Raw genomic sequence first — 27,529 nt, 5'->3', positions numbered from 1 at the left:
TTGATTATAAAGTAACATTCTCTTTGTAGATAATTTGGAAAATATAGAAGGATGCAAAAAAGAAAATGTATCAAACCATCCAGATGTAATCTGTTAACATTTTTATGTAGTTCCTTCTACTCTTTTTAAACTTATTTATTGTACAAAATTTAGTACAATTTTATTCTGTTTTTACATTTTCATTGAATTGACATTTTTTCCCATCAATATAATTTTAACATTATGGACTAGAGGTATTAGTAGAAAAGACAAGAAAATTCATTTTCTAAGTTACTGCTATATTCAACTTTTGTGAAATCAGAATCACCAATTTTGCTATGCATTAATTTTTAATTTATGGTGCATTATCCCACCATACAAATTAATTCATTAATTTAATAACCTTTGTTAGCATCTGAGTTTGACCCTCTCCATTCCTCCTTCCCAACATATTTCAGTGACTTTATATGCCAGGTGTGTTTTATGGATCATATGTTATAAGATCCCTTCGCAAAAAGAACTCAGATTGTAGTGGAGAGAAACATGCAGTTGCCTTCTACGTACTGTGAAGTTAAAAAAAAAAGGAGCATGGGAAGTCCCCTTTAGGTAGAGTGGGTTGGAAAATCATCTCTGAGGAAGTAATCTTTAAGATTTAAGACAAAAAGTAGTAGAGAATTAGGAAGAACTATGTTAAGAACTGAGAGAAAAGTAAGTACAAAGGTCCCAAAGCAGGAAAGAACTTAGCATGTTATAGGAACAGTTGGGGCTGGTGCAAATTGAGAGTGGGAAAAGTTGGTATGAATTGACATCGAAGAAATAGTTGTCTGATTATCCAGTGCCTTTTACAAATGCAAGAACTTAGGATTTTTTTTTTTAAATAGGTTATTGAAAGGCTTAATTACAGGGTCTTGGTCGAATTTAAATTTTGAAAATATCACTCCTTTGTCTACATACAGAATGGTTTGTCAGTATGCTGATAAATTGCGTTGTCCAAAGGCTGTGTGTATGATAGATGCCTTAACTGAAGTTTTTGTAGTGTGGTTGATCAGTTAGAACTTCGGTACGTGGGAAATTTTCCCAACTAAAACTTTTTGGTTACACTTGGAATTGTGGAACCTTAATGGTTCTGTTGGCATATTAGGAAACTGAAATTCTCTTTTTTAAATTTTTTTTCCATCTCTTTTCCTCCATCCTTCCTTTCTCCCTTCTCTCCTTTTCCTCCTTCCTTACTTCCCTTTCTTCCTCCTTCCCATCTTTCTGTCCCTCTCTCTCCTCCGCTGCCTCTCTTCTCAATTTTCCCTTCTCTTTTAGTTTCCTCCCCATTTCCCCTTCTCTCTCTGTTTCCCTTGTCTTCCACCCCAGGAGCTTTTGGTATGTGGCCAGGATTGAAAACCACTGTCTTCAAGCCTATCTCAGTAATAGTCAGAGTAACCTTGAGTAAATTACCTAATGTCTCAGCCTTAGCTTTCATGTCTGTAAGTGACCAAAATTGCATTTCAAGGAAAATAGTATCCCTGCTCGTGGCAGGGTAGAGATGGGTTGACCCTCTAGTTTAAACTGGTGTTAATTTGGGTACTTCCGTTTTCACAAGAGTATGTCAGTACTACCTAAGGTCAGTATTATCCAGTTTTACCTCCATCTTCTCTGTATTCCCATTGTTACTCTCTGGTTTAGGCTATCATCACCTATTTGGTCTCTTTCTAGCCTTCCTCTTCCTGTGACCCCAATCCTTCTCCCCAACCCATTCTGCACACTGTTCTCTGTTACCAGTTAAGTACACAACCATGCATTTTAACGTTTAAAAATATTTTTTTATTGATTTCAGAGAGGAATGAAGAGGGAGAGAGGTAGAAACATCAAGGATGAAAGAGAATCATTGACCAGCTGCCTTCTGCACTCGGTACTGGGGATCAAGGCCAAAACCTGGGCATGTTCATAGGTCAATACTCAACCACTGAGCCATGGTGGCCAGGTGCACTTTAACATTTATAAAACGGATATTTTTGGTCACCTACTAGGTGCTAGATAAGCACTAGAGATATAACTGTAAATAAGGACTCTATTTTTATGGAGCTTATAGTTGCTCATAGGGAGAAAAAAGTAGTCTGACAACCTTATGTTTTGGTTACTGCTAATAAGGTAAGAAAATCTCTTAAAAATATAAACCTGTCGAAAACGGTTTGGCTCAGTGGTAGAGCGTCAGCCTGCGGACTGAAAGGTCCTGGGTTCGATTCCGGTCAAGGGCATGTACCTCGGTTGCGGGTGCATCCCGGTGGGGGGGGTGCAAGAGGCAGCTGGTCGATGTTTCTCTCTTATTGACATTTCTAGCTCTCTATCTCTCTCCCTTCCTCTCTGTAAAAAATCAATAAATATATATATATGAATGATAGTTTTCTTTCCCTGCTTAAAATCGTTGTTTCTTTTTGTTTTCAGGATTAAGTATAAACTAAGCCTGACTCACAGCTTCCTTAATGATATACTCCAGCTTACTTAGTTCCAGCCCCTTTCTTGCTATCCTCCCACACCTTGCCACCAGTTCTTTGTTTCATGACCACTGGATATTAATTCTTTATAGATAGAATACTTTTTTCTTGCCTTCGGTTTTTTGCTCATGCTGTTCTTCCTGCCTGATCACTCTTCAATCCTACCTCCCAAAGTTAAGTCCTGCTCATCTTTCAGATTTTAGCCTATTGACCATCATATCCTAAAATTCTCTTAACTCCTCAAGCCCAGGTTAGAAATTGAAGCATATAATTCTAACCTTAGTTGTTAACACAATTCTAGGTATTCACCTTGCAGCATAATCTACTAGTACCGTGGTCGGCAAACTGTGGCTCGCAAGCCACATGCAGCTCTTTGTCCCCTTGAGTGTGGCTCTTCCCCAAACACCACGGCCTGGCGAGTCTATTTTGAAGAAGTGGCGTTAGAAGAAATTTAAGTTTAAAAAATTTGGCTTGCAAAAGAAATTTTAGTCGATGTACTGTTGATATTTGGCTCGGTTGACTAATGAGTTTGCCAACCACTGTCCTAGTAGCCTGTGCTTTTTAAAACCTGTGAAAAGCTCAGCTAAAATACATAGACTTTACTTAAGATTTCTTAAGGAGCATTTAGTCTTTTTAGTACTCTAGATCAAAAACATCTTCCACTGGATTTAGTTAGACCATTTGGAAAACCTCACATTGGAGAATTATGGTATAATGCAGCTATTTTCAACCTTTTTCATCTCATGGCACACATAAACTAATTATTAAAATTCTGCAGAACACCTACAAATATATTATACTTTTGATTCATTCACACCAGACAGCTATTATTGTGTTGGCTCTTATTTGACAATCTAAGGGAAAAGAGGTTAGTGTCCCTGACCAAATAGTCAGATATTATATGTTCTTAAATTTCTTTCACCACACTGGTTAAAAATCACTGGTATAATGTATTGAACTTCCATAGAATTACATTTACCTTATTTAAAGTTCATTAAAATTTTATTTTATTTTATTTTATTTTGTATGCCATGAAAAGTCCTTTTAAAGACAAGGCAGGGCACTATTTAAATGTCCACATTATTTAATATTCTTACAAACACTTAATTTTATCCCATTATATGGATGCTCTGTAGTTTATTTAAATATTCTATTAACTGTTCTTCTGAAGCTTTTTTTTACTATAGTTAATTACTATAGTTTGAGATGGACTTTACATATAATTACTATGTTTATATATGATTTAGTAAAGTGGGTTATTTGATTAAAACTGCATTTATGATGGGAGTTCCAATTGGATTGTTTGAAATCATAGAAATTTGTTTGAACTTTTGAGGTCACCAATTAGAGATGATATATCTAATTCTAAAATGGTTGCTTCTTGTTATAATTTTTTATTTTGCAGCCACTATAAAATCTTACATTGTTGTTTTTTATAATTACTTAAATGAATTATCTCAAGATTGAAGAAACCTCAACTCTTATTTTTTCACCAGAGTATAATAATTGTATGCTCCCCTCAGGAGAAAATTATAATTTAAATGAGTGGATTGACAGCTGCTTAGAAAGAAGGGATTTATTGGCATTGTGTCTAACACATAAATAATTAATATCAAAATTCAGCACATATAAAATTTGGGTTTATTTCTGAAAGCTTTTGGCAATAAATCCATGAAAACAATGGGTTTAATAGACTCTCCATATGTAAGCTCTCTATTTAACACTAATTGAAAATTACCTTTAGAATAGGGGTGTCGAACTCAATCAGAGAAGGGGCCAAAATCTAAAATCCAGCCTAAATTGCGGGCCGAATGGTTTACTGAACAGTCATAAACTGACAATGTCATAAACTGACAGCAGAGTGCAGTGATGACAGCGCGGTGCGGGCCACATTGCAAGGCCTGGCGGGCTGGATTTGGCCCCCGGGCCTTGTGTTTGACACATGTGCTTTAGAAGATAGTTTGTCATACGAACAGAGCTCTATGGTATGCTATTATAATAGAACTAGAGGCCCAGTGCACGAATTCATGCATGGGTGGGGTCCAGCTGGCTCTCCCTAATGGGAGCCTATCAGGCAGGGCTGGTGGGGGGAGGGGATGTGGAAGGTTGGCCAGATGGCCCCGCCCCCAAATGGGGTGATGGGCCACCCCTGATTGGACCAGTTGGCCAGCAGCATTGCATGTCATGGCGACTGGTTGTTCTAGTCGTTCCAGTGTTTTGGTCGCTTGGCTTTTATATATATAGATTACTTTCTCATAGCTATATTAAATGCAAAGTAACAAACATATTGAGTCTTTATCATTTGCCAGATGCTAAGTCAAACATTGGTGATACAGAGCTCTTACAACCTAATTCCTATTCTAAAATAGCTTTGTGTTTACTTGTTTTATTCCTTAAATTTGGTTGACTTTTTTTCCCACATCTGCCACTCTTTTTTCTAATCATAGTGGCAGATTGTTATAATTGGAAAAATAGTGAACTGATAATCAGAAAACTTGGTCTCTTCATCTGGGTCTGCCACTCATCCCTCTGCAACTTTGGCAAAATTATATAACTTCTCTGGACCTGATTATTCATCTGAAAATGAGGGGATGATGAGACAGTTGATCTTAATGGCTCATCTAACTCCAAAATTTTGAGAGTTAAATTTCCCCTACCCTTCTGTTAGTTATGTCTGCAAGATCCTACTTATCTATAAACATATTTTCATGAACCTTAAAAGCAAAATCTACTGACTGTCAGCCCTAGGAATATGCTTTTATTGTGCTAATTGACATTGTGTTTTTACTATAAAGTTTTAATGTTTTTGACCCTTTTAGACTTGTATCAATTAACTAAATAAGGCCAATTTCATCAGTACAGAGAAGATTATGAGGCTAATGATTTGCTGTCATTAATATAGATTAGTTAACTAAACTAGAAAATGATAGTGCTTATATTCAATATAACTTGGTTTCATTGCTTTCGATTTAGCATCTTTTATATTTGGTATGTCACTTTGCTAAAACTGGATTATGTACATTTTTCTCTCAACATTATTGTAAATAATAACTTTCCATAATTTCCCAGGAGTGTTTTTCCTAGTTATAGGCTCATCATGAAAGTACAGTATTCATATTTTTAATATAAATTTTGTCATTTGATGTTAATTAAAGTTCTTCCTAAAACAAAGATAAAACATGCAAGAACACTGAAGACAGTTTTGAAAATGAAAGGTAATGAAGTAGTATTAACACAACAATTTATACTTATAAAGCTACAACTTTATAGGGATTAATGAAATGGAATGGAACAGATCGTATAAAAATATCTCCAGATACATATGAGAATTTAGTGTATTTCCACTCAGAGAAGGAAAATGAATTATGCAATAAATAACATGAAGATGCCACTTAGAATTGGTTAAAAATAAAATCTGCATCTCTGTGTATCACAAAAATGCTAGAGAGATTTAAAAAAAAATTTTCTTAATCTTTATTGTTGAAAGTCGCCTTTTTCCCCCACTGTTGACCCTCTCCACAACACTCCCATCCCTCCTCAAGCCTATGCACATATGCATATACATTCTTTGGTTAATATTCCCCCCTTCCCCCCCCTCCCCCCCGCCTGCCCAGCCCCACCCTAAGAATTATCAGTCTGCTGCGTGCTTCCATGTTTCTGAATCTATTTTGTTTGTCAGTTTATTTTGTTTATTAGATTTTACATATAAGTGAGATTATATAATATTTGTCTTCCTCTGCTTATTTCACTTAGCATAATACTTTTCAGGTAAGAGGTGTGTTATTTTGTTGTTTGTTTTTTTTAGACCTAAATAGTATTCCATTGTGTAAATATACCATAGCCTTTTTATCCACTCATCTACTGATGGGCAATTGGACTAATTCCAAATCTTAGCTATTGTAAATTTTATGCTTAAGAAATAAAACTATAAGTCTGGTTGTTTTTAGTAATTTAAGGTTGGGAGAAGACTTTCTAAATACGATACAAAACCCAGACTTTATTTTTAAAAAGATTTTTTTACATATGGAAAATATTTATATCAAATAGTGCATGATAAACTGCCCGATCACCCACTACTGCCCTCCCCTGCTGGCCTGGTTGCCCCCAATTGCCTCCCCTACAGGCTTAGTTTTCACCAACTGCCCTCCCCTGCTGGCCCAATTGCCCCAAACTGCCCTCCCCTGCCTGTCAGACAACCTTCCAGACAACCATGCTATGACATGCACTGGTGCCAGGCCAGCCAAGGCAGGTGCGATGTGATTAGTCAAGGGGCCCCGCTATCGCCCCACGATCACCCTGCAGAGGGAGGCCCAGGCCACTCTCTGTGAGGCTATTGATCACGGAGCCCTGGACAGGTGGGCAGGACTTCTTCTGCTGGGCAATTGATCGTAGAGCCCAGTAATCGATCTCCCCACAGTAGGAGGCTCAGGCCACCGGCCAGCAACGCTGTGGAGGGTGTGTGGGGCCAGCTAGCAATTGTTCCACAGAGGGAGGCCCAGACCAGCCAAGTGATCGCACCCCACGCCTGTCACCTGCAGAGGGAGAGAACTGGTAGCAGGGGAAGGGGAAGTGGGGGGTTGCTGCCAGTAGCCAGGGGAAGGAAAGCTCCGATTGGCCCTGATCTCCAGCCGAGCCTAGGGACCTACCCAAGGGTCCCAGATTGCAAGAGGGTACAGGCTGGGCTGAGGGACACCCCTCACCACTCCACTCCAGTGCAGAATTTCATGCACCTGGCCTATAGTTAGAAATAAGTGATAAATGATGATGAAATTATCTTGAGAAAATGTGTTGCCTGAAGAATAACACTACGACCAAAATTCTAAGCAATAAAAACAGTGAGGGAGGGGAAATGGAGCACCATATAAATTCTGGCATTATAATTGGACTTACAGGAGGGAAAATATTCTCCATTATTAAATTTTTTTCATTCCATAATGTATTATACAAGGCTCAAGATCTAATGGATCTTCATTTTCTTTCATGCTTTCTTTTCCTGTGTCATATATCACTACCACTGTTTCTTATATCCCATATCATTCTTTTTCTTGGATTCCATTTTTTGTTTGTTTTATTGAAATAGTTCCTCAAATAATTTGTAAAGATTAAAGATTTACTGAGGTAAAAATAACTTGATAATATGAAACCAGTATTGAATTCAGTGGTTTAATATCCTCATTTGTCTGCAATTTTTCATTTTTTGCTTTGAAAAACAGTGTCTTGATTTAGGTGCTTAGCATACATATTATGATGAGTTGTTATGTCATCTAACTAGCTAGCACAAAATCAATACTACAGCACAATGACGAAAGTAGAAGAGATAAATTGGACTTTATAAAAATGAGAAACTTTTGTGCTACAAAGGATACCATCAAGAAAGTATAAAGACAATCCCTAGAATGGGGGAGGGGTAATTCTGCTAATTATAAATCTGATAAGGGACTTGTATCCAAAGTATATAAAGAACTCTTAAAATCTATCCTCCTATATAATAAAGAGGTGATATGCAAATTGACCATCACACCCTCACAAGATGGCTGCCTAAGACCAGGGTGGTTAGTGAGGGACAACTGAACAACTGAACAAGCAGGCTGCATGGGGTGACCAGGCTGGCTGGCGGGGGGGGGGGGGGGGAGGGGGGCGGGGAAGGTTAGGGGTGACCAGGCCGATGAGGGGGGGTGCAGTTGAGAATGACCAGGCCAGCAGGGGGGCAGTTGGGGGAATTAGGCTAGCAGGGGAGGTAGTAAGGGACGACCAGGGCAGCAGGGGGACAGTTAGGAGCAACCAGGCCAGCAGGGAGGAGGCAGTTGGGAACGACCTGGCCAGTAGGGGGGCAGTGAGGGGCAGTCAGGCTGGCGGGGGGGTGGGGGGACAGTTAGGGGTGACCAGGTAGGCAGGCAGTTGAGCGATTAGGAGCCAGTGGTCCAGGATTGTGAGAGGGATGTGCAGGCTGGGCTGAGGAGACCCCCACCCCACCCCACTGCCCTGGGGATGAATTACTGATGACTCTATAGCAGGCACAGCTGAGCTGGGGCTGGGATGAGCAAGAATGGCAGGCGGTGTTGGACCGCTAGTTTGGGTTCAATCCCCTCAGGCCACACTGAGGGACCCCACTGGTGCAGGAATTTGTGCACTGGGCCCCTAGTTCAATAATAAAGAAACAACACACTTTTAAAATAGGCAAATTCTCCGAAGAAGATATACAAATGGCTGATAACCACGCTATGACATGCACTGGCGCCATGTCATCACATGAAGAGATATCTAACATCATTAATCATTCAAATGCAAATAAAAACCACAATACGATATCACTCTATATCCACAAAGATGTAGTGAAAAAGGTGGACAATAGCAAATGATGATGTGGAGAAATTAGAACCTTTTTAAATTGTCGGACATGTCAAATGATGCAGCCTACTCCATGAGGAGTTGGGGAGGGGGAATAGGGAGTGACTGTTAATGGGTATAGGGTTTCTTTTTGGAGTAATTAAAATATTCTAAAATTAGATTGTAATGATGGTTTTCCAATGGGTATACTAAAAAATGCCAAGCTGTACACTTTAAATGGGTGAATATATCTCTATAAACATGGTAGTCTCAACCTCCCTGAGTATTGTAAACCTGCCCACTGCTTAAACGACCTTTGTTGTTTTTCTCTTCTGATACTAAGGTGTTTTTAGGCAAAATGATCATATGGGGGGGAAAACAGGAGCATGTACAACTTGGTCTTCCATTCTTCTACGTTCTTACATTTCTTCCCTAGCCCAATATTATTTTAATCCCATCTCTTCGATGACTCCACCCCCACTTAGAGAATTCAAAGTATCTTTCTCCACTGATTTCCATTCCACTCAAAAATTTCTATTTCCTCAGTGGGTCCTTATTTAAAGTTAGCAGTTTGTTGTATTAGTTTCTAACTCATAATCTGATATTTGCATTTTAAAAAATTATAGAACAAGGGTCAACAAACTATTTCTATAATAAGCCAGATGTAAGGTGTGCCGCCCCCCCCAAAAAAAAATGTGTACATACTTTGAATGATTATATAGTCAGTACTTAGTAACATACAGTTCATTTTCAAATTTTAAAAGAATCTATAGAAATTAGTTAATTTTTTTGTCAATACCTGTTTTAGAACTGATGACCGTCCTGGTCCAGGCACTGCTGATAGCACAAAGCAATGGAATCACAAACATCAAGAATCATTTCCTTTGGTATTTGTGTGCCCCCAATTCATTGTCTTTCAGCTTCGTACTATAAACTATATCTTTTATGTATCCCCATAGAAGAAAAGTCTAGTGTATTTTTAGGATAATTTTCTTTGTTCGGAGCCTAGTCTGGCTTTACCCATTATTTTAAATCAGTTAAACCTGAAAAGGAGTGAAAATTGAGTTATCAGCTGTTAAAGTGTGTATATATTTTTGGGGACACCCTACCTGTATTTTGAGTTTTACCAGCCATAAGTGTTCTGTTGCAGCTACTCAGCCTTGCTACTATAGGGTGAAAATAGCCAGAGATATAATGTAAGTGAATTGATGAGGCCTCATTTGACCCTGATCAGATCAAGCCATAGTTTGCCAATCCATATTATAGATTTCTTAATTTTAAGGCTCAGTATTAAGATAAAATGGGACAAAGAAATTTAAGTGTAATAAATTTAGGCAGTTATGTCCTCCACTTCCACCACTAATAAAAAGTTATTTCATTTTCACCTGCCCAGTTGTCTCAGAGGTTAAATCAGGAGGTCGCAGTTCTATTCTTGGTGAGGGCACATGCCCGATTGTAGGCTCATCCCCAGTAGCGGGTGTGCAGGAGGCAGACAGTCAGTGATTCTCTCTCATCATTGATGTATCTCTCTCTCCTTCTACCTCTCTGAAATCAATAAAAATATGTATATTTTTATAAAGTGATTTATTTTTTTAAAGTTTTATCTTTTTTCCAATGTTATTTTAGGAATAGAGGTAAAAATTTTGGCACTTTTGAAAGTTTTCCAAGCCTTATTAAGAAAATATCAGAGTTTACATAAACATTAAGGACTATGGCATGAGGGTCTAGGTTTTTGTTAAGATTAGGTCTGTGCTTGAATGAATATATATATACATAAATGTACTTGTGTATAGATGTATGGATGTATACAAATTATTGTGTTTTGTATGTATAATCTTTAAATACACTTACTGTGGAATACATTTAGATGGTCTCTAAAATATTTCAAATTTATTGAATAGCAATGTAAGAGGACATATGAATTTAAGGTAAACTAGGAAAAAATAAATACAGTATGGCTAGCATATCCTATTCTGAATTGATTGAGATATTTTTCTTTAGTTTGATGTTTGTTTAGCTATCTGAGCATATGATAATTGTTTATCTATAAGAAATGTAGTGTTGCCCTGGCTGGCGTGACTCAGTAGTTAGACCATCGACTGAGCACCAGAGGGTAATGAGTTTTATTCCAGTCAAGGGCATATACCTGGGTTGCAGGTTCAATCCTGGGTCCCCCTCAGGGTGTGTGAGGGAGACAACCAATATATGTGTGTCTCTCACATTGATGTTTCTCTCTTTCTTCCTCTCTCTCTCCCTGCCCTCCTGTTTCACTCTCTGAAAATCAATGGGAAAATGTCCTTTGGTGAAGATTAACAAAACAAAAAAAGAAAGAAATGTAGTGTTGAAACAATACATTGTTTTAGATACATGGCAATTATGTTAATACAAAATTATATTTCAACTAATATCCTATATAATAAAGATGTAATATGCAAATGGTTGTTACTCCATGAAGCGCAACGACCAACCGTGTAATGACCGACTGCCTAACAACCAGATCACGGGTCAGCAGGAGGGTGGGGCAGCGAGCTATAAGCAGGCAGCAGAGAAATACAGGAGGGGGCAGGGCAGCAAGGTATGAGGGGGGAGAGGGAGCTACAGGAGAATGGGGCAGTGGGCAGAGAGCTACTGGTGAGCTACTGGTGTATAGATTCATGTGCAGGGCTACTAGTTTCCAAATAACATTGATAAGAACAATTTACATTTGCCATATCAACATTTTACAAATTTCTAGGTACTGCAGAATGACCATCATTCATTTAATGGATTTCTTTAAAAAAATAAAACATTAACTCTGGGAAGTTCGATCTACCATGGAAAATGTATTTGGAGCATATCATACACCAACATTTTTTTTCTTAGAAATTATGTCATTTCATATTACATCATGACAAATATTTTAAATGCTTCTGACCATATTAAACAGATCTGTTTCAGTTTTGTCAAATTTTGTTTTTCCAGGTCAAGATTTGAATATTTTATCTCTATTATTAAATTAGAGCTGACCTAGATAATAAATCAGTTCAAATATTGCCCTTTTTCTCAATCAAAATGATTACATTGCATACCTTCTTCTATCTCTTTTTTAGCTCCATTTTGGTAGTTATTATTTATTTATTCTGTCAATAAATAGTTGAAAACTATCATATGCCAGCCATTAGGAACAAAATCATGAACCAAATAACTTTGGCCCTTGTGTAGCTTATATTCTAGACTCTAGAGTGAAGAGAAAGCAATATACCATTGTTTGTTTATATTTACCTTTTTTTCCTTTACCTGATAATATGTTTGTATTTTTTTATTTTAAAGAGAGAGTAACATCAGTGTGAGAGAGAAATATCAATTGGTTGCCTCTGGTACCTGCTCTAACCATGCCCCATGGGACAGAACCTCCATCCTGGATATGTGCCCTGACCTGGAATCAAAATGCAACCTTTGGTCCAAACTATACTACAACCAAGTGAGCCATTGGCCAGGGCTGTTTATTGTTTAATATAAAAGTTATGTAGTGTGTTAAAAAGTAAGTTGTGGCCGTAGGGTAAGGATGTATTAATCTTTAACATAATAGCACTAATCTGTTATCTAATGAAACACTGTGAACATTGTCATCTTACTGTTTTCTTTCATTTTATAGTTCCAATGACAGGATTCACACAGAGAGCAACCATTGATCCAGAACTGAATGAAATACATGTCTTATCTGGACTCAGCAAGGACAAGGAAAAGAGGGAAGAGAATGTTAGAAATTCATTCTGGATTTATGACATAGTGAGGAATAGTTGGTAAGGAGCTCTTGTCTGTACTGCAATTCCAATTTAACATTTCTTGAGGTTGTATATTCAAAAGAAGAGGGAACTGGAGGACTTGTGTTAATTTATGTCAAAACAGGGCACTTAAGAGAACTTCCATTCAGTAATGGAGAGTAGTGCTCAACAACTAAAGAATTTATTATTTTCTAAATTCGACATTTATTTACCATAAAAATGAAAGTGTACTGTAGGGGTTTTTTTTGTTTTTTAAAAAAAATATTTTTTATTGATTTTTTACAGAGAGGAAGAGAGAGGAACAGAGAGTCAGAAACATCGATGAGAGAGAATCATCGATCAGCTGCCTCTTGCACAACCCCTACTGGGGATGTGCCCGCAACCAAGGTACATGCCCTTGACCGGAATCGAACGCGGGACCATTCAGTCCGCAGGCCGATGCTCTATCCACTGATCCAAACCAGTTCGGCTGTACTGTAGTTTTATTGTGAATAGATAAACAGATTTTTAGCTCTTTCAACCTTTATAAAGGCTGTTTGTGTTTCATAACATGAGGTAGATTGTTCTTAAGTGAGGTTTTGATGGACATTAAAAGAACTTAAGAACTCAGTTCTAACAAATCAGATTATTTTATGGGAATGACGAGAACTTTAAGATTTGATGTAAGATTTTATTGCTTTCTCTCCACTCTAGAATATAGGCTGTACAAGGGCCAAGTTTATAATTGTCTTGTTGGTAATTAGACATGCAATTAATTTGCTATCTACAATTGTATTAACACTAGAGGCCTGGTGCACAAAATTTGTGCACTCGGGGGGAGGGGTCCCTCAGCCAGGCCTGTGCCCTCTCATACTCCAGGAGCCCTCAGGGGATGTCTGACTGAGGGCTTAGGCCCTAAGCCAGAGAGTGGGGCTAAGCTGGCAGTCAGATATCCTTAGCACTGCACAGAGGTGGGAGAGGTTTCTGCCACTACTGCTGCGCATTCCAGCTGTGAGCCCAGCTCAGGGCTTCTGGCTGAGTGGTACTCCTGCTATGGGAGCACACTGCCCACCAGGGGGCAGTTCCTGCATTGAGCATCTGCCCCCTGGTGGTCAGTGTGCATCATAGTGACCAGTTTCCCAGATTTGCATATTAGGCTTTTACATAGGGTTAGAGGCCCAGTGCATGAATTTCATGCATGGGGGTTTTCCTTCAACCCAGCCTGCACTCTCCAATTCAGGACCCCTTGGGGGATGTCTGACTGCCGTTTAAACCAGCAGTCGGACATCACTCACAATCCTGAATTGCTGGCTCCTAATCGCTCACCTGCCTTCCTACCTGGCCACCCCCAACTGCCCTCTTCCTGCTGGCCTGGTTGCTCCTAACTGCCTCCTCTCCAGCCTGGTCACCCCTTAATGGCCTCCCTGCTGGCCTGATTGCCCCCAAATGCCCGCCCCTGCCAGCCTGCTTGCCCCCAACTGCACTCCCCTCCAGCCTGGTTGCCCCTAACTGTTCCCCTTGCAAGCCTGATTGTCCCCAACTGCCCCTGCCCCTACTGTCCTAGTTGCCCTCCACTGCACTCTCCTCGCCTGATCGCCCCCAAATGCTCCCTCCATCCCCCGCTGGACTGATTACCCCAACTGGTCCCCTACTGACCTGGGTGCCCCCGACTGCCACACACACACACACACACACACACACACACCCCGCCGGCCTGTTCATCCCATGCAGCCTGCTGTTCAGTTGTTTGGTCGTCCCTCACTAATCCCCCTGCTGTCCTGGTCACCCTACGCAGCCTGCTTGTTCAGTCCTTTGATTGTCCCTCACTAATTCCTCTGCCAGCCTGGTCATAGGCAGCAATCTTGAGGTTGCATTTTACCTCTTTATTATATAGGATTATGTGTACTGCTAATTTTATAGGATAGCATGCCTTAAAAGCAATGTCTTTGCAGGTCTTGTGTCTATAAAAACGATCAAGCTGCAAAGGATAATCCAAGTAAAAGTCTTCAAGAAGAAGAACCCTGTCCAAGATTTGCCCATCAGCTTGTATATGATGAGTTACACAAGGTATCCTAACTTTGCATTTCTTTTGAGTAATTTAATTGAGTAATGGAATATTTTATTTTATTTTATTTTATTTTATTTTTTATTTTTTTTTAAATATATTTTATTGATTTTGTACAGAGAGGAAGGGAGAGAGATAGAGAGTTAGAAACATCGATGAGAGAGAGTCATCGATCAGTTGCCTCTTGCACACCCCCTACTGGGGAAATGCCCGCAACCAAGGTACATCCCCTTGACCGGAATCGAACCCGGGTCCCTTCAGTCCCCAAGCAGACGCTCTATCCATTGAGCTAAACCGGTCCCGGCGAGTAATGGAATATTTTAAAAGTTATTTCACAAATTATATGTGCCATTTAATATTTGACCTTAAGGCTAAAGCTAAATTAAGATGCTAAATTTTTTTTTAAAAAGTTTCCAATTGCTGTTGACTTTCAGTGATTTGACATCTTTTTTTTTTTTTTTAATAGTTTTTAAAAATAAGTCTTTTTATTAATTTTAGAGAGAGAGGAGGGAGAGGGAGAGAGTAACATTGACTGTCTCCTGTACACTCCCTACTGAGGATCGAGCCCAAAACCAGGGCATGTGCCCTAACCTCGAATCCAACCAACGATCTCTTAATGCTTGGGATGATGTTCAACCAACTAAAGCACACGGGCCAGGTTGTCATCTGTCCTTTTTAAAGATATAATTTATTATAATCAACACTTGATTAACTTGATAATCTCCATTATTCATTGCCCTCAAACTATACATTGGATTAGCTTCTTGCTATTGTTAATAAACAAAATATAACTGAGCAAATTTGGGTATTAAGCCATTTATGAATTCAGCAGCATCTTATCTAGCAAGCAGAGAAGTTCTCTGAGGGATTAACTCTTGCCCTGGTCATTGTGGCACAGTTGGTTGTACAGTTGGTTTGGAGCATCATCTAGCTCACCAAAAGGTGGTGGGTTCAATCCCTGGTCAGGTTATAGGGCATGTTAGGAAGGCAACTGATTGATATTTCTCACATCAATGTCTCTCTCTTTTTCTCTCTCTCTTTCTCTCTCCCTTCCCCATCCTTCCTGTCTTTAAAATCATTTTTAAAAAGCCTTTAAAATTTTTTTAATTGATTTTTTTACAGAGAAGAAGGGAGAGGGAGAGAAACAAGGTACATGCCTTTGACCGGAATCGAACCTGGGACCCTTGAGTCCACAGGCCAATGCTCTATTCACTGAGCCAAACTGGTTAGGGCTAAAAAAAAAAACAAAAAACTTTTTAAGATGGAAGTCTTTTATAGAAAAGAGGGTGAGGCAAGTAAGTCATCAGTAAGAGAGAAATGAAAGTTCATGGAGGAAAGTAAAGAGTTCAGGTGATGCTGGCTTCTCATTAGGTGAGCCGTGGAGTTTCAGTTGGCTGGGCTTCTTACTGAACAAAAAGAAAATCTTCCTTCTTCCTGCTGAGGTGGTAAAGCAGTTGCACATTCTGTTTGGGAATGAAAGGGCCTCTCTTCCTGTTGGGGTCTGTAGTTGATGTCTTCCAATATGGAGGTATTGGACTTCCAGTGATAGGTAATTGACTTCTATAGTCTATCCCAACTTCAGTTTTAGTTGAGGCTTTCTTTATTAATTTTTACACTATCATTGCTTTTGTTTCATGTTTCCATTGTCAGTGTAATTGTGGTAATAGGATTTATTTTAATATAAAATGTAATTTAGGAAGTAGTCATAGTAATTTAAAAAGTAAAGTGGAAACTAGAGAAAAATCAAGAGAAGCAATAATATTTTGATTTTTTTTTTAATATAAGTAAGGCTAAGAAAGGTATCTGTTACACACTACTAGCAAAATGAAGAAGTTTTACTCTCACTTAATATAGTTTCTTAAGTATGCACATCTTTTTAAAAGTCTTGTTTGTTTTGTTTATTACAGGTTCATTATTTATTTGGTGGGAATCCAGGAAAATCTTGCTCCCCAAAAATGAGATTAGATGACTTCTGGTCACTGAAGTTGTGTAGGCCTTCAAAAGATTACTTACTGAGGCATTGCAAGTACCTCATAAGAAAACACAGGTATAAAAATAATTCACGGAAAACTCTTATTTAACTTTGTCAGCTATTGTTATTATTACCTAAGCTTTGGAGATGTGCCTTTGACTTTGGAAAGTTAGTAACATAAAAGTATAAACAACACTGAAGGTCATGACTTTTGTAGGTGCCCTGTTATTCTAATTTTGGTTTCTTCTTTCCAAGGAAGACAAAAAGTGAAAATAGATATTGATGCTAAACTTTTAAAATATAGAGCAAGGAAATTTTGCAACTGTTAAAAGAATGGAAAAAGTTTCTGTGAAGGTGATAAACTTAACATCAAGTTACTTAAGGCCCAACTACTACAAATTACATCAGTTCTAGATTATTGACATATGCCTGACTTGTTGATAAGTCAGGCATATGTTAACTGTGAATGTGATGATATAGTTTATTAATATGTTTATAATTTGATGTTTCAGGATACAACTTTAAATAGAATTAGTTTTATGTCATTACCTTTACTAATTAATTGTAAAGTCATGTAATTAAACATTTTCATGTATGTCTCTTGAGTCATGTTTGCTTTTTAAAAAGACCTAGCAGGTGTTAAGCTACTAAAAAAATGTAGAAAAGTCTATCTGTCCTTTTGGTTACTGATAGTGTTAGATGATAAATATTTAGTTTGGAAGGAGAAGTTAACCTTTAATGACGATAATAGCTATCATTTATTGAACAATTTTTGTGTGCTAGATCTTGTATGTTATTCTCACAATAAGCCAATGGAGGAAGAACTGTTACTACCACTTTTTTATAAAAGAAGAAATGATGGAAAAACTTTTAAATGGGTTATATAACTCATCTAAGGTCACTCAACCATAAGTGACAGATAGAATTTGATCCTGAGTATTCTGATTCCAGAATTCTCCATTTCATCACCACCACCACCACCACCACTCACACGTATAGAGGCTCATACTAGTGCGTATACACACATAAGTTTATTATATAATATGTTTTATATAAAATATAAATACATGAAAATCTGGTAGATATAAATTAGATTATTCCTTTATCATATATTTACTTATTGTTGCTTTTCACAAGTTATACTTGAGAGATAAATTAATAACAGAAGCTAGTTCTGTTTCTTTGGCATTACTGTGAATAATTAGTATATTTTCTATAGAACCTACAGGAGAAAGGGTCTGAATCTTCACATTGTCTGGATGGCAAGAATAAATTCTGTTTTATTAACAAGATTTAAGCTTGAGGTACCTTTGCTAATGTTTACATTGCTAAATTTTATTCTTTAGTACTTAATGTACCTAGATACTTAATATTAAACTTTGTTTTTACAAGGATATGGGGAAATTATAGAGCTCTTTTTCTACCTAAATATAACAACTGGTCATTGGAATGTTAGAGTGAGTTTTTTTAAAAAATTTCCTGACCAAAAGTTCATTAGAGATTAAAGGAAATTGTTTAATGCTGCATGTAAAGAATTGGAACTCACAGATACCTCCCTCTGGCTTTTAATTGTAAAAGTATTGCATGGGTAATAATAAAGAAGAAAATGAGTCTTCTCTCCCTACCAAAAGAATTGAATCACTTATCATCCCTCCATTCAGGAGTAATATTTTAGTGTATATCCTTCTAACTATGTGTACACACTTGTTTTGAATCTGATTTCTTTCAGTGAATGATGTATTATAAACATTACCATGTTAATATATATAAGTACAAATCATAATTGTAATGGCTGCATAACATTCTACTTTATGTAATTCATTTCACCTCCTTTTATAGAATATTCTCAATTTATTTGCTATAGTTAATATTACTGTAGTTAAATGATATTATTGTTAATAATATATATGTCTATATGCACCTCTATCTAAAATTTCTGTAGGATAGTGGTAGAATTGGGAAATTATCATTTGCCATCCTTCCCACAGCCCAGCCATCCTCAAAAGTGTTATTTTTTATCTTTGGAAGTTGTTTTTCTCCTTTAGAAATATATCAGTGGGCATGTGAAATGACAGTTTTGGAATCTGAAATATTATGTATTAGGGCATGCTTTAAGTTTTAAGTACAATCATCATTGCTAGTAACTTAATTCTAGTAAAGTTGTAGAGTGAGAAGTGAAAGTGGATGAAAAAATAAAAGAATAATCAGTAACAAATCACTTAGACTCTTAAATATATGATGAAAGAGCCTTACAAATGTTGTACGAAACTAAGTCATTAAATAAAATGACTGAAATTGAAAGACAGTAAGTTTGTGTGGTTGGGCAAATAATCAATATTGGAATTTCTACTATGGGAAAGAAAGTGTGCCAGCTTATTTCAGAACTTCAAAAAAGTTCTTAAGGGGAATATAAGAATGTTTTATATAGATTATTCATTTATATGTTATTTTCAGTAGAGTAATAATAGCATAAAAATATGGACCATAGTACTCTTCTGATCTTGATTACTATTTGCCTCTAGTTCCAATATAGCTAATAGCTATATTGGAAAAACATTATACCTGGATCTTGGATTGATATTCAAGCTTTCTAATTTAATCTTTCTGGAGATTACTTTGCTCATGTGTAAAATGGTGAAAGCAACCATCTAAGGGTTTTTATAAATATCAGTAAAACTATTCATATAAGAAATATTTATTGAACAACTTCACTGTGCTAGATATTGTCTTAGGTTCTGTGGAGATGTCAGTGAAGAATATAAAAATTTCTATCCTCAAGTTTTCTTCTTAATGAAAGAGATTAACAATAAGCTTAATAAGGAATTTATATGTTAGATAGTAAGTCTTAATGAAAAAACACTCAATCAGGTTAAGAACTATTTTTGTACTGGTGAGGGAGCTGGGGATGTAATTTTTAAATAAGAATATTAGGTTGACCTCACTGCAAAGAAGACATTTGAGTAGAGACCTAAAGAAGATGAGAGTGGATCATATAGATATTTGAGAGGGAAAGTGTTCCAGATAGGTTATAGACAAGGCTCTGAGGTTTAAAATATGCCTGGATTATTTGAGAAATAAATTGAGGAGAACGGTGTGGTAGAAGTGGAGTAAGTGAAGTGATTATGGTAGGAGACAAGATAAGAGAGATAAAAAAAAAGGGGGGGGGGTTGGATTGTGAAGGTCCTTTGTCTTTTACTCTTAGTAAAAGAGTAGCATTGAAAGATTTTACGTTGAGGAATGACACATTCACATTTAGCTTTTATTTAAAACAATTCTGGATTTTCTTCCAGAAGAACTGGGTAAAAGGTCATGGCTATTTTCACTTGGGGGGAATTCTTCAGAAACAGCAAGTTAATGTAGTTCAGTTTGTGCACTTTAAGTTCTGGAGATCATCTGTTAGCATTTGGGGGAAAGGTGTTGGCTGTATTACATGAGTGAGTCATCAGTAAGGAAAAGGAGCTTGCTCTGGAGGAGTGAGAAAAGTAGGGGATGTAGGGCATTATCTGAGGATCACCACTGTTTGAGGGAAGGCAGAGGAAGGGATACTCCATAAAAGAGATCCAGAAAGTACAGTAAGATTCCGGATAAACTTTGAAGGTTGCAACAACTGAATTTTTTGATGAATTTGATATGGGTATGAGAAAAAGAATAGTTAAGGATGACTGCTAGGGCACCTTAAGAATTTTGTCTACTAAATTGAACTGACAATAAAAGACCCAAATTAGACATTTGAGAAAAACACTTTTTTTTCTACCACCTTTTAAAATGACTTATAGTTTTGAGGGGCTTATTACCTTGGGGACAGAATAGATAGAAGTTGATTTCTGAGTTGAACATGAAAATTACCTTTTTAATTCAAATCTCAAATTAGATACCAGATCTTTCATTATATAAAAGTTTACCCTGTACTGCTGTGTTGCCTTATTTATTTTTGTTGTTCTTTTGGGAAATAACTATTTTTCTTTTTCAATAAAATATAAATTTGGAGGGAGAGAAGTTTATTGTATGCCAAGAAAGTGTCTCCTGGTTCTTAATGATACCATGTAATATAGCAAATAAAGTACAGTTTATATATATAATGTTCAAGTTTCCAAAATTGTTTATGAATTGGGGCATAGAAAGGGGCAAAAGAAAATAAATTTAATAGGATTAATTCCTGTTCCTTTTACAGGACAGAATTGTTGGCTGAAATATAATTCTAGCCTGCAAACACAAATCCAGTGATAAATTTTTGCAAGCTAAATAAAAGCTTGGAAAAGGAGGAGAGAAAACATAACTTCCAGGAAAATTGATCTCTTTACTGGATTTAATAGGATGGTAGGTGTGTTTTGGTTAGGTTATTTCAGGTTGCAAAGGAGAAAGACATGCTTAAAATAAATTCACTGAAAGAGAATTTATTATGAGAATTAAGGCAATTTCTTAGCATTTGAACACTGAGGCATATGGAGAATTGTTTAGGATACTGGACCAATTCTAGTAGCTAGCAGCTAAGTAAAGTAGTGTTTCTCGTAACTGAGCCTCTCTCTGCTTCTTTCTCCCTGCTTCTGTTCTACTGATTACTGCTGATTCTGCTTCCCCTCAACCTCCTGGCTTCAATAGATAGGTGGGTGGATGGATGGATGAATGGATGGATGGGTGGGTGGGTGGGTGGGTGGATGGATGGATAGATTAGATAGATAGATAGATAGATAGATAGATAGATAGATAGATAGATAGATAGATAACTATTCACCTCTTTGGCTTCAATTAATAAGTAGGTAGATAAGGAGGGAGAAAGGAAAGGGGGAGAGAGGGAGGGAAGGAATCTATTATGTCTTCTGTTAACTGCCTTCTGTGTTTTGTCTGCCTTTTATAAAGTATCTTGTGTATCTCACATTCTGATTCTCTGAGTGAGAGTATCTTCTTAGAGAGGGTTCCCTAGAGAGAGTATCCCTATTGGGAATAATTCATTCTGCCAGGCCACTTTTTAAACTGCTCATTAAGCTTGAGATGATTGCTTTTGGCTCAGGTGCCAAAATTCTTGTCTAACTGTGGGCAAGATGGTAGAGTAACATGATATTTGGGTAAGGAACTCTCCTCTGAGGTTCGTAAGGCTGGCTGACAGTCATGGTATTGTCTGGTATAAGAGTACTGTAATATATTGATAGTTTTTGCCCCTGCCTGAAATACAGGTAACCCTATCACTAAGGTTAGCTCTAAAGACAGGAAATTATTGAAGCCATCAGTCTGAACACCATTGTGAATAGCTTATTATTTTCACTTTCCAAATGAAATTAAATGTCTTCTTTCTCTCCGAACATTTGAAAAGTATACAAATTTATTATAAATAAATCCATATATAGTTGTGCTATAACAAAAGGACATTATCTTATTTAATGATACCATGTAATATAGCAAATAAAGTACAGTTTATATATATATATGTATAATGTTCAAGTTTCCAAAATTGTTTATGAATTGGGGCATAGAAAGGGGCAAAAGAAAAGAAATTTAATAGGGTTAATTCCTGTTCCTTTTACAGGGCAGAATTGTTGGCTGAAATATAATTCATAGATAGGTAGTCCCAAAAAGACTTTTTTTAAAAAGATATCTCATTCTTTCCTTTTCAACCTTGGAATCAGATAGTCCTGTGTTAGATTCTGCTTCTGCCACTTACTACCTCTTATCTTGGCCAAATTCATTCTCAGGTCTCAGTTTCTCATCTGCTTGTGTTTTGTTTTGTTTTTAATGATGATAATACTTATTGTCATTATAGAGTTACTAGAGGCCTTATGCATGGATTCGTGCATATTGAAAGGAAATTAATTAGAAGGTGGTCAGCGGGGTGGGATTAGGTAAGACAAGCCAGACACGCCCTGGAATCAACCTCCCACCATCCCTCCCCTGCCAGCTGCACCTGGGGCAGCACCAGGGCTCGAAGTTGCATCTGCAGAGTGAGCAGAGTCCCTCTGGCGGGTGGGGTCCCTCAGCCTGGCCTGCAAGGATTGGGACGAAATCAGCAGTCTAACAGCCCCAGTTGGGTCCAGAGTACAAGAGGGCACTCTGCAAAGTTGCTGTTGCTCAGCAGCTCCTGCATTGAGTGTGTGCCCCCTAGTGGTCAGTGCGCATCACAGCTACTGGCCGGTCGACCGGTTGCTTAGGCTTTTATATATATAGAGATTATTGTGAGGATAAATAAGGTGATATATGCTTGATACAGTGTTTAGCACATGACAAAGGCTTGATAAGTTGCAGTTTGTTGGTATTGTTATTACTGACTAAGGCATGGAAATAATTTCATTAAAATGATTTAACCCAGGTGAATGATACTTCATTAAAATAAATTACTCATTTGTTAAGCATCTCCATTTGGGTCGGCGGGGCAGAGGTGGGGGGTGGAAGGATATTACGCAAATCTAATAATTTTTATTTTATCTCTACTTGTTTTTTATGAAACCTACTTGGCTTCCCCCCCCCCAGTTTATGTAAACTATTTGAGATATTTACTATGTTTTAGAGTTGATTTTATCTTAGCTTATAGTTTTGAGAGGAGGGTGGAAGTTCTCTCACACAGACAGTCTCTAGGAGCACAGCTGCCTGTGCCCACCTGTCTCATTACATCTTAGGGACTCCACATCTGCACTGTCTGTGTGGAAGTCTTCTCATTTCTGGATTCCCAAATGCAGGGTTTTTAGATATCCACATAACTCCTCATATACAGTGTCCCAGCACTGAAAGACATTCCTAATGTTTTCTTAAAACTCCAGACAGTTATTATTCTTTTTTTATATTTTCTAGGTTTGAAGAAAAGGCCCAAATGGATCCTCTTAGTGCTCTGAAATATTTACAAAATGATCTTTATATAACTGTGGATCATTCAGACCCAGAAGAGACAAAAGAGGTAAAGGTGGTAATAAACTTTAGAAATTGAGCTTTAAAAAAGTTTTTCCAACTTATATTTGCTGATTTTGCTCTTAGATGTTTAAAGGAAACTATGATGGTTCTAATATTAAAAATGACAGCAGATGAAATAAAAATTATATAGGCTTATTTTCATGTGATATAACATTCAAGTCACACACAAAACCCTTGATCCATTTAGAACGAGATTGTTTGGTATAAAGTTTTAATATACTAGTTTTATGCATTGGGAAGAAAATAGAAATTTTACTCCCATTGCCCTATGCTTCTTTTACTCAGGGATTATTTAATGGTTCATTATGAACTTTTCTGTTGATACTACGAAAACTGCTTAAAGAAGAAAGAAAACTCCCCTTTTCTGTAGGGAGAAGGTGAAAAGAGGTTAATGAGAGTAGAATCCTTCCTGCCTTGATAGTTATGCACATGTTGTATCAGGATAGTTTGACTGTAACTACTAACTTCACTTGTCAGTGGTAATGAGTAGCAGATCATTGCTTTTTAGGGTTTTGTTTATTTGTTTGTTTTGGGGGGTTGTTTTTTTGTAATCTAACATAGATGGAAGCAAAATATCTAATATTATTATTTTTATGAATATACCTGCAACAAGTTTCATGGTTTTATAGCCTGTTTTCCTACTAACTTCTGAGATTCTTTTTGTCATATTTTTCTTTTGATGACTGTCCTTATTCATAGTTCATCTGGAAACATCCATTTCATCTTCCACTCACAGAATTGGTACTAATTATACGTAGTTCTATCCCTTACAGCTATTTCCCTGTTAGCTGTTGCTTTGCTTTGGCTTTGTAATAACAACATCAAGCAGTGCTTTTCTCTATTCAGCATAGGTTTCAGATTTAATATCGAATCACTTTCCGGCACCAGGTTCATTGTACTTTTAAGCAGTAGAGCCTGTCTGTTCTTGGCAACAAAACAAAGAAATACTCTTTCATAGTTGCCTACTGTGAAAATAATTCCTATTTCTCTTACTCGGTATTGGCTACAACTCTTCACTAGATGGAGAATCATCAGTACTCACTTTAGGGGGTTCTTCTCAATGGAAGACAGTTAATTGTCTTTCTTTGAGTCTTCAGTCAATTCATGATACTATGTTTTCTCCATAGTTTAAAATGGCTAGACTATGGAAACATTAATTTTTCTCTAATTTTTTAAAAAGCAAACCAAAACAAAATATTGCCAAGCAAATAATTTCAGCTGCAAGTAGGCCAAAGAAAACAGACAGTTTGTTCTTAATGCTAAGCTCTTGGGAAAACCAGGACAGGGAGTTATCTCAGATTCAAACAGAGCAATTTTTAAAAATTTGGTAGTGGATTTCACTTTGTCTCCTTTCTTTAAAGTCTCAAATTATGATTTTGTATGCCACAGACTTCCATTCTACTTCTTAAAAGTTTTATCTATCAAGAGTTGTTTAGCCGAGACCGGTTTGGTTCAATGGATAGAGCGTCGGCTTGGGGACTGAAGGGTCCGGGGTTCGATTCCGGTCAAGGGCATGTACCTTGGTTGCAGGCATATCCCCAGTAGGGGGTGTGCAAGAGGCAGCTGATCGATGACTCTCTCTCATCGATGTTTCTAACTCTCTATCTCTCTCCCTTCCTCTCTGTACAAAAATCAATAAAATATATATATATTTTTTTTTAAAAAAAGAGTTGTTTAGGCCGAAACCAGTTTGGCTCAGTGGTAGAGTGTCGGTCTGCCGACTGAAAAGTTCCAGGTTTGATTCCTGTCAGGGGCATGTACGTTGGTTGTGGGCACATCCCGGGTAGGGGGTGTGCAAGAGGCAGCTGGTCGATGTTTCTCTCTCATCGATGTTTCTAGCTCTCTATCTCTCTCCCTTCCTCTCTATAAAAAATCAATAAAATATATATTTTTAAAAAAAGAGTTGTTTAGCCCTAGTAGAAGTTAATTAAAATGATGTTGTGCATGTGTGTTCAGCATTCGAATCACTTCAGAAACTTTTTCAAAACAATACCTTTACCCTAAGATACTCCTCTGTCTGATCCTATGTAACAGAAAACTAAGAACATCCTGACATTGATTTTTGTAAGATTATTATTTTTTTATTTTTACTGATTTCAGAGAGGAAAGAAGAGGGAGAGATAAAAACATCAATGATGAGAGAGAACCATTGATCAGCTGCTTCCTGCACGCCCCCATTGGGGATAGAGCCCACAACGCAGGCATGTATCCTTGACCAGAATCTAACCCGGGACCCTTCAGTTCATAGGCTGACGTTCTATCCACTGAGCCAAACCAGCGAGGACGATTTTTTTTTAATGTGTGAATGGATTTTGTATTGGAGAAAGAAATCTCTTGATGATGGTTCCAGTATATACACTTACAGATTTTTAGTAAGCTATATAGATCTTCATTTTCCTTTTAAGAAATCATTCCACTTATCAAGAAAGGCCTTAATGCTATCCAGTGCTTTCTGTATGTAGTAGTTTATTTTTGTTCTCTATGTATAGTTTATAAATTTTTACACAGCAACTAAAAGTGGTTTTTAGAATTTTCTTTTGGAGGGGTGATCATCATGTTATTGGGGAAATAGTGGTGGGCTACCATTATATACCAAATAATGGTTCTTTGCTTTTGTCCAGTCTCCAGAATATGGGCTCTAAATTAGTGATAAGCTTCTAGTAAACATGAAAATGACATCCCTGCCCCCAAGGAAAGACCCAAGAAGATGATGTGTAAATCAATTCCATCATTCAGAGGATTCTATAATAGAGAAAGAAAAAACAAAACAAGAAAAGCAAGTTTTAACTATGATAGTATTGCACATTATTTAAAAAAAAAAAAAGTCTGCTGAGCTTCCAGAGTACCAGAGTACTGGTGTCATTAATTTAACAGGTGTGTGTTGAGTCCCTTCAGTATGCCAGGCATTCTTCTAGGCACAAGAGGAATAAAAAGGTAAAGGGAGATCAGAATACAAAGGGGTAAGAAATGGGCAGTTGCTGTATTAAATAGGATGATTATAATAGATCTCATTTAGAAACGAGGTTTTCACAAAGACTTGAAGGATATGAGGAAGTGATCTAAGAAATTAATTTGGTGAAGGGAGGAATAGAACAAAGACCCAAGGATGAGTGCATTTTGGCTTTGTTTAGGAGAACAGCAAGGAGGCAGTTGTGGCTGGAGTGGTTAGAGATGAGGTCAGAGAGCTAAGAGCAGAGATTGGAGATTGTGAATAATTTAGTAAGCTATTGCTGGAACTTTAGTTTTTACTCTGAATGAATAAAGAGCTAGTTCAGAGTATTGTGCAGTGGAGTGATATAATCTGCTCTATATTTTAGATCACTTTATTGTATTGAGGATTCTGACAGAGAGACTCATGGGGGAAATTGTAGAAATTTAAGCAAGTGATTATTGTAGCTCAGACTCAAGTAGTAGTCATAGAAATAGAAGTGAAGTAGATCAGATTCTCAATATATTTAAAGATAGAATTAACAATTTTATGATGGATTTAACATAGGGTTTGAAATAAATGACTCCAAAGTTTTTTTATCTGAGTGAATGGAGTTATCAACCAAATGAAAATGCACTGGATAGATCTGGTTTGTGGTGGTGGGTGGGGACTCCTGACTGAGATCGGGAATTTAATAATTTTATTAAAATAAAATTAACAGTTTGAAATGTCTATGAAACAGTCAACTTGAGATGTTGAAGTGGTAGCTAGATATTCAAGTCTGAATTTGGAGGAGAGGTCTGGATTCACTCAGATTGTGTATCACTTGGTACCCTAGGCCCGTAATTTAATAACATTACTTAAATGCCAGGGTTTCCCCTCTGTGCTTCCATATGTAGAGCCAATAAACCTTAGATGTTAGAAAAGGGAATTAACCCTCAAAATAAGAAGAAGATAGGAAATTAGTGAAATAGGAACAAATAATAGAAAAGATTTAAAAAGTGAAAGGTTGGCTCTTTGAAAAGGTGAATAAAATAGGTAAACCCCTGGGAAGACAGAAAAAAAAAGTGAAAACAAATTATCAACATCACAAATGAAAAGAGGAAATCATTACATACCCTACACACATTAAAAGGT

General features: G+C 37.2%; 1 protein-coding gene across 7 annotated transcripts in view; it reads left to right on the top strand.

Moving 5' to 3' along the window:
- MKLN1 (muskelin 1) overlaps positions 1-27,529 on the top strand; it is a 311,818-nt gene that overhangs the window by 262,381 nt on the left and 21,908 nt on the right. For all 7 annotated transcript variants that reach the window (XM_084897002.1, XM_084897001.1, XM_084896999.1 and 4 more), the window contains 4 exons: positions 12,424-12,571; positions 14,485-14,599; positions 16,505-16,644; positions 23,347-23,449. In XM_084897002.1, the coding sequence (XP_084753128.1) occupies positions 12,424-12,571; positions 14,485-14,599; positions 16,505-16,644; positions 23,347-23,449 (506 nt within the window). The remainder of the gene's footprint in view (positions 1-12,423; positions 12,572-14,484; positions 14,600-16,504; positions 16,645-23,346; positions 23,450-27,529) is intronic.

The sequence above is a fragment of the Pipistrellus hanaki genome (assembly GCF_964339955.1).
Source record: "Pipistrellus hanaki genome assembly, chromosome: 10".
NCBI classification, from domain to species: Eukaryota; Metazoa; Chordata; class Mammalia; order Chiroptera; family Vespertilionidae; genus Pipistrellus; species Pipistrellus hanaki.
Note: the sequence above shows the minus strand (reverse complement) of the source record. Positions and strands in the feature narration are given on the sequence as shown.